We start from the raw sequence: 8,254 nt of genomic DNA, 5'->3' as shown, positions 1-8,254 counted from the left end.
TTGTGATATGAACACATGTGAAACAAATGATCATTTATCCATTTATTTTTAATGCAAAATGACAACATTAACACAATAAAATAGGTCTCTTTCCTAAACGAAAGACTGGTACGCTTCACTTTTTGTGCAAAATGACAAAATTAACACAAAGAACTCTGTCCTGCTTAACCTAAAATTATATAAATTAATAGAAAACAATAGAAAGAAAAACATTCTTGTAACAGTGCACATTTAGTGCAATTAGAAAAGTGCAAAAAAAAGTCTGTGGAACACCTGTAAACACATTTGTGCCTCAAAGGCCTTGACTGTAGCTGAACGTTGAAGTAAAAAACCCAACAAACTCATGAACTCAAGCTCAATGCTACATTATGTGGAAACAGACTACTTTTTCCATTTGTATTTTTTTTGAGCTCTTGCTGCAGTTAGGAGTTGTTTGTCTTTCAGTACTGCAGAGTAAAACTCTGAGCAAGACATATCATAATTTAGACTGACAATGAGCTCACTTCTAATTAATTCAGTAGAACATTTGTTCCGCACATCAGTCCACTTATTCTTCATAAGAGAGAAAATCCTCTCCTCAAACCCAGTGGAAGATGGGATGCTGAGTACAAAGGATACAACAGCCTTCATATTGGGGAGGTCAGCTGCCTGAAGAATTTCCATCCACTTCTCTGCTGTTCCCTTGGACTGCCACTTTTCCTTCTCCTGATGTTCTTTGGTGAGGTGCTTCAGAAGGCTGGTTGCAGTGACACACTCTTCATAAAGCTCATCCATAGAGATGTTTAACCTGCCAACAGAGATGAGAAGTTGACCTAAATCCTAAGTGGTACATAGAACATTTACAGTGGTAAATAAATGGAAAAAATGTATTGTATATGTTTATAACGTTGTATAGCATTTAAACAATACAATAAGTATAGTTTATTTATTATGTATTTATCCATCCTTATATTAAGTATATGAACTCCTTCAATTTGTAAAATAGTGTATAAAAGATTGCATGCGTGTGTATATACACTCCAAACAAAGTTAATGATTATGGTTTTATTTATATATGTTATCTATCAATTGTATTTGTTTATTTTTAACCATCAATACTATTAAAACATGGTTTATCATTTCACTGGCAAATGTTTTCTTCTTACCTGCCAGCCAGGTGAAGCCGTTCAATGATCTTCTCCATGTCATCAAAGGAAATCTTCCCAGATGCTAGAGAGAGGGGCTGCAGGTGGAAAAGCCAGTTTTCTTCTGAAAAGTCAAACCACTTCCGGACATAACTGATGGCAGTGTCTAGGAAGGCTGTAAACTCCTGCCTGCCACCATCAGCATCAGATGGCGAGAGACGCTGGAGCTTTTGTCTTGTTAGGTACCCGTAGAACCCATCATCTCTTCTCTGAATAAGTCTTGTCAGGAAACACTCCATGATGGAATAGAGGTCAACAGACGTGGTTACATTCTTCTCCAGTTTTTTCACCACTTCTTCAAACAGACACATGACATTATTACAGAAGAGGAGGTAGACTTCCACAATGTCTGCCTCTCCCTCAACTCCAGCAGCATCTTCTGTCAACTTCAGCAATTCCTTCAGGCGCCTTGGACATTCCTCACCAATGCTGATGAGATATGACTTCAGTGGGTCCCAGTTCTGCAGCAGGCGGGTGATTGCAGGGTTGAGTGACAGCCATCTCGTCACAACATGGCGCAGGATATCATGGAATTCAACGTCACAAAATTCACAGAACTCTTTCAGGGACTCTCTCCTTTTGGCAGAGGTGGAAAAGAAGCTGTATATCTTCAGGACAATATTTTCCACATCAACAGAGAGCTTGTCCAGGGCTTTTTTCACAGTGTTATGAACAATATGTGCATGACAGTTGCCACGAAGGATCTCACTGTTGGTCTCTTTCAATTTTGTGAAGACTGAGTTGTGGATGCCATAATTTACATTTGCATTGTCAGCACTGAATGCAGAAACCTGATCTAAGGATAGCCCCACGTTTTCAAGAGAGCTTTGTATTATTTTTACTATTCCCTCTGCAGACTCATCTGGATTTTCAACAAAATCCAGTATCTTGTTGACAACTCCAGCCTCTGGTGTAAAAAACTGCAAGGCCAAGGGAAACATCTTCCGATTTCCCTTGTTTGAAGCATCAGTGTGAAGAGAGAATGGGAGTGGAGTTGCACCACTTTTCAATTTTTTGATCACCTCTTCTATTGCCTTTGGAGACAGGACATCTGTGACAACTGCTTCAGCTTTCGTCCTCCCACAGGACATCTTTTTGGCAATACTGGAGTCATTCAGCATTCGTACAGTCAGTTTGAGTGCACAGTCACCCGAGTTATAACTTAAACCGTGCTTTACAGTGTGGTAGACATGGGTCACCTCTGCAGCAGTCACCTATAAAATAGAAATATACATACATATATATATATATATATGAAGGTAACGGTGGTCCCCGTGGTAATCGGAGCACTAGGTGCGGTGACTCCCAAGATAGGCGAGTGGCTCCAGCAGATCCCGGGAACAACATCGGAGATCTCTGTCCAGAAGAGCGCAGTCCTGGGAACAGCTAAGATACTGCGCAGGACCCTCAAGCTCCCAGGCCTCTGGTAGAGGACCCGAGCTTGAAGGATAAACCGCCCGCAGGGGCGTGCTGGGTGTTTTTTTTGTTTTATTACAGTATATCTGTATAGTTTGTGTAGTTTATCAACTGACTTTAAAGTATAAATTACGCATGCAACTTGTAAGAAATGGGTATGGTCATATATATGTATGTTTTCAATATAATGTGTATTCTTTATATATATTCAATTCAGTAATACTTTATTAATCCCAGAGGGAAATTAGGTGTTGTTGCACCTCAGACTAATCAAGTCTTCAAAGAGTTGTTGAAGACCACAATCACTGTGGGAAGGAAGAATCTCTGCCTTGCCTTGAAACTGAAGTCTCTTCTGTGTCAACTTATTCGGGTTTTGTGGCTTCAGTTGAGGTATTATTTCAGCTTTTCTAATGCTAATCAGCTGCTCCAGTTTGTAAACCCGCTTGTTCCCATGATTATATGCATCATAACTCATCATCATTATTCATCTATGTATTACTTTTATGTATTAGTCATCTATTCGTTGTAATCATCTATCCTTGCAGTTGTTTATTACACAAAACAAATTATATTATCAAACTTCTGGCCACATAGCGCTGATATTCACTGCACATGCCCATATTAACCTTAACCAGAGGGTTTAAAAAAACAACAATGTTTACATACCATATCTGCTTCTGCCGTGGCCTGGTGGACAACAAATTGGTCAAGGGTTCCTCTTTCTTTCACGCCCCTCATATTCATCATGTGCCCACCAGTAGAAGCATGCTGCTTAACGTCAGTCAGTCCACCATGGCAAATGGAAAAAGTGCGCCGGCACACAGTGCAGTGCGCTTTATACGTGTTATCGCGCACTTTTCCCAGCCAGTTGTTTTCATTTTCCCATTCCTCCCTGTATTTTTGCAACCTTTTTTTTTCTTTCTAGGAGGGGAACAAGCACTGTTGTTCAAAGGTGTACTGTCATCCCAGAGTCGCGCCGCAGTGTCAGTGTTTGTCTCTCTGTTGGCCATGCTGGTCATCTGTTGTCTTCCGGTATCTTCTCCGCACGCGACCTTTCCTCGACCAATTAGATAAGCGGTAATCTGAATTGTTATACTCGTGCTAAGTGTGCTGTCAGCTCATTGGTCACAGAGCAGGAGAGGGGCTGGGAATTATGTTTTCAAACAAAGCGTTAAATCCATTAACATTTATAGACTTTTTGTGATTCTCCCTGTATTACGGGACAAAGTGCGTCCCTTATTAGCTCAATACGGGACGTGTACTTTTGTTCCTAAATACGGGACGATTCCGTATTTTAAGGGACGGTTGGCAACCCTACTGAGCGCCTTCAAACATTCAACCGATTCAGATCTAATTTGAGGGAACAATTCTGCTGGCGTATCAATCACGTGTTTAATCCACACAAAGAGGGAAAAGAGGCACAAATCATAATCTATGCATCATGTATTGTACTGTAGTCAGAGATCGAAGTAGTCCAGAACAATCCGGAACAATGTGTTTGGTGCAGATGTCCATAAACCAAACTTTAGCATTTAGCTAGCTGTTGAAGAGGAGCGAGCGTAATCGGTGTAACGGTTCAGTGAGTGTCCGGTAATTTCAAATACAACATTTCTAACAGCTCAACAAATGTCAGCGAACACGTAAACTGTTTGCTGCCACAGCTAGCTAAAGGTTCAGATGCTCCATTTCCCACAATGAGAGAGAACGTGCAAGAAAAGCAGGAACGGCAAGAACGACGAAAGATTACTTTGAAAGGTAGGAAAAAGCTTACATGTAATGTCTTCATCCAGTTTTGGATCCACACATCACGTGTCCGTGAATTATGCTTTTGTGAAGCTTCCTGTAAAACAAGTTGAAGTATATCAGCTTTGTAGTGTTCAGAAACCTGAAAATACCGGATACTTTACTGCAGACTAAACAGGTCAGTTTGTGGATTCATTACTTCCAGGCTTCTGTAATTCATTATCATCAGGTTTCTTTAAAAGATCCCTGAAAAGCCTTCAGTTGATCCAGAACGCTTTTATTCTTTTTATAATAAAATAACTTTGAGTATTGCTTGTGTTAGCCCTGGAAGACTGGCAATCTGTCAATGGTGTAAGCACCAGAACAAGATGGACGGTCTTGAGTCTGAAATCATTCAATAAAACGATCAAACAAAGCAGTTTTTTATGTGTTCAAATGCAGGTTTTCTAACATGTCTTTATGCATATGCAAGATTTTACTCCCACTTGCTCTTGTTCTACTTTGTGTGCATCACAGACGTGTCAGGGGCAAGCATGGCCAGCAGTACTTGAAATAAGTATATTAACACATGTATTCATTAGGTATATGCATTAATATTAAGAGAAATAATAGCACCGGAAAGGTGAAGATGCAGGAGAAAGCCTGCCAACACAGGAAAGACGGGCAACAGGAAATCAATGAGAGCTGTGTTTTAGTCTGGTTAGTTTGGCTCGTGCATGTGTTACACGACTAAATCACTCACTAAGATGGCACAAGTCACCACACACTGCTGACTTCCATCATTCTTAAAACTCAGCTCGTAGTATTTTTCTTCCCGCATAAAGACTGTTGCTCCATTTTCTCTCTGCCACCCACACTTTAAAAATCTGATTTATGTCGCTGCTTTTAAGCACTCATTTACGCACTGAGCGAATCTGCCACTAAGACTGAACAGTAAGTGCCTGTAGTAAATCTGGAGCTCCATTCAAAGTGAAGTCTCACTTTTGTCACGAGAGCCTTGATTTTCCGATATCTTTCTTCTTTTGGAGAATGAAGCGACCGAAGAGGAGGAGGGACTTTATTTCTCCCAGATGTAAACTTCATCTGCAGTTCGTCCTTTGAACCCGACAGTCGGATCGAGTCGGGACGAGCAAACAGACGCGCGGTGACACAGCCGATCACACTCGATAATCGTCATCTCTCAATCATTTGATGCGATGTCAAATGTCTGTGCAGACATCGCTCGTTCACCCTGAAAAGACTCATCTCCCTCCAAAAATAAACCTCCCCTCCTTTTCGCTCCTTCCATCTGTTTTGTCGGCAGTAACTCCAGTGTGGATGACAATCTAATTGCATCCTCATCTCTCTCCAGTTTAATGGGCTGTCAGGTAGCATCATTACACACTTTCATTGCTTCCCTGTGCAAATCACATATTGACAATAACTGACGATGTGTGTGCGTGTGTGTGCGATGGAGGAAAGGAGCAAATAGAGGGTTGTGTGAGTCCTTATCGCTTAAAACAAATGTCTGAACATCAGTTACAGCAGCCAACTGGTGCGCACGCATGAGTAAAAGCTTCAGATTCTCCAGATTTATGAGCATTAGCGTCCTCACAAGGAGACAACGGTCAAAACTTTGGGAGCTATTTTTTATCCGACTTCTTCATGAGTCAAAGAGGGAATGTGGTGTGCTCTAAACACCTGTGGGTTCACTATGTGTGAAACTATGTTCGAGGTGACCACATCTAAGTCTGTATTCAGACTGTTTCTGTTTGAGGTGATCGGCTACATCATCAAAGAACTCTACAACACTCATGTCAAATAAAATGAAGACGCTGTTATTCCCCTACATGTTTGTGTTTAAAAAAATCTCAACCTGGAAATACTAGAAGCACGCTTCCACCTGGAATATTAAAGCATCATAGTTTAACTCCCTGATGAGGCTTACACGCTGAAAAGTGGAGTTTCTTTTAGCTTAAACATGAGCATGCCAAGAGAATAAGAGTGCCGTGGAGTTTGATTTGGCTTTAATCTGACACCTCTTGATGGTTTGGCAAACACTTTGATGACCCTTAGAACAACCCACTATCCAGACGAGATGTGAAATAGACATGTAAGCAGAATCTGCAGTAACCGAGACGGAGATATTTCATTTCAAGCCAACATGAAAAGAATCACGTAAAAGTGTTTAAAAGACTTATTAACACATTTACACGTAAATACACATTCGCCACCTAGCTTAATAGTTTACAGTGACTAAGGACCCTGGAATGAACTTCATACATATTTTGCTCACTGCCAACTTTGTGGGTTTAACTATATTATCTTCACCTCTGCTGCTAATGCAACTTCTTCATGCGTGTCCATTTTGTGCTTTGAAAGGCAAAAAATGACATGGACATCGTGGACAGGCATGTCTGTTACACGTTTTACACAGTTTGTCCAATTCTGTTTTATATCACAACAACAATCATTACAAGGGGCTTCATATTGTAAGGTAGACCCTACAATAATACAACAGAGAAAACCCCCAACAATCATATGACCCCCTATGAACAAGCACTTTGGCGACAGTGGGAAGGAAAAACTCCCTTTTAACAGCAAGAAACCTCCGACACAACCACGCTCAGCGAGGGGCGGCATGTAATCTGAGATGTCTGAGCTGATCATTGTTTCGCTGTATTTCGTAATCAGAGATGCGTCTTATGGATCAGAACAAAAGGTACAAGGAGTTAACTGTTGTATGAGATTGCATAACCTCAGTAAACTCTTAACAGTGAGACTGTAAAAGTGAAATATGGATTTAATCCCTCTCCCCAGTTCACCAATTTCCATACATTTCCTTCATCGCACTGGTCAGATGTTCAGGGCTTCATTGGGCTCATGGATTTAATATCAATACTAAAGGCTCAATTTAAGTGATATGAAGCAGACAAGGAGGCAGCAATGCCTTGAAATGAATGCACCGAATGAAGTGTAGTAAGATAAAGATGCATGTTAGTTTCTAAAGAGACTCAGAGGATCATTTGGCTGCCGACCGACTGCACCATTGTTCTTCAACCACCAGCAGAAGAGCTGTAATTAACTTTCCAAACAAAGCAATAATGTTGTGCAGATTAGGCTGAGCCGCGGGGAGCAGGAGACAGATCAGATGGCATCCATCAGCAGTGAGATGGCTGTCTGAGGCTGACTGCAGTAAGGCTTGGGCGTAACTATAAATACTCCTGTCACTGTTGCTGAGAAGCTTTTTCATGTATTAAAAATAAAATCTAAAATAAACAATATTGCTTTCATTTTAGTGACGCGCTCATCTATTTTTGGAAAACCAAGAATCAGAGGCCAGCGAGCTTACGCTTCAGTCAGAAATGTTTTGCACTTTAAAGAAGCTCTTTTCCCTCGAGAGCGAACTGCGGAAAACAAGATGAGGCGCTCTGCTAGGACTGCTTGCTTCGTTTGCTCTACACAACCCGGCAAGCAAATGGAACTGGATGCTTGGCTCGTCCTTTGTATGGTGTGCTGACCGGTGCAGCCTGCAAGGATTTATACACAAAATATTCACTCTGACACCATCAACAGTGACTTAGAAACTGCTAAACCAGCTTCAGAATCTTTTGTTGCTTTTTTCTAAAACCAGTAAACTTTTTAAAATAAATTCATAAAGTTTAAACTTTTTTGCGAAGTAATCTTAAGGAAATGTTGCTGGACCTTCTTGTCTGATGTTTGGCTATGATGCACAAGAACTGCCATATTTTTCCTTGACAGTCAGCAGAACCTTGAAAGTAATGGCTTATAATATATGTAAATATTGAATTTATCAAAACAACCAAGAAAATAGCCATAAAGGAAGTGGCAACTATCGTACGTTAACCAAAACCACGATCTTCCACAAAAGGCCACTTGAAAGAATCAGTAGTCATTTCAAGCTGAAGTCA

At 40.8% G+C, this 8,254-nt stretch overlaps 1 protein-coding gene across 1 annotated transcript; it reads right to left on the bottom strand.

The window, feature by feature from the left end:
• Positions 1-381: 381 nt before the first annotated feature.
• LOC143420005 (uncharacterized) lies at positions 382-3,443 on the bottom strand. The gene is made up of 3 exons (XM_076887876.1): positions 3,267-3,443; positions 1,146-2,398; positions 382-787 (listed from the first exon to the last, which is right to left on the bottom strand). The coding sequence occupies exons 1-3, from the start codon at positions 3,345-3,347 to the stop codon at positions 382-384; spliced, it is 1,740 nt and encodes a 579-aa protein (XP_076743991.1). The 5' UTR covers positions 3,348-3,443.
• Positions 3,444-8,254: the final 4,811 nt, after the last annotated feature.

The sequence above is a fragment of the Maylandia zebra genome, linkage group LG8 (genome assembly GCF_041146795.1).
Source record: "Maylandia zebra isolate NMK-2024a linkage group LG8, Mzebra_GT3a, whole genome shotgun sequence".
Classification (NCBI taxonomy): Eukaryota; Metazoa; Chordata; class Actinopteri; order Cichliformes; family Cichlidae; genus Maylandia; species Maylandia zebra.
The sequence above is the reverse complement of the archived record's forward strand: the minus strand, read 5'-3'. Positions and strand labels throughout refer to the sequence as shown.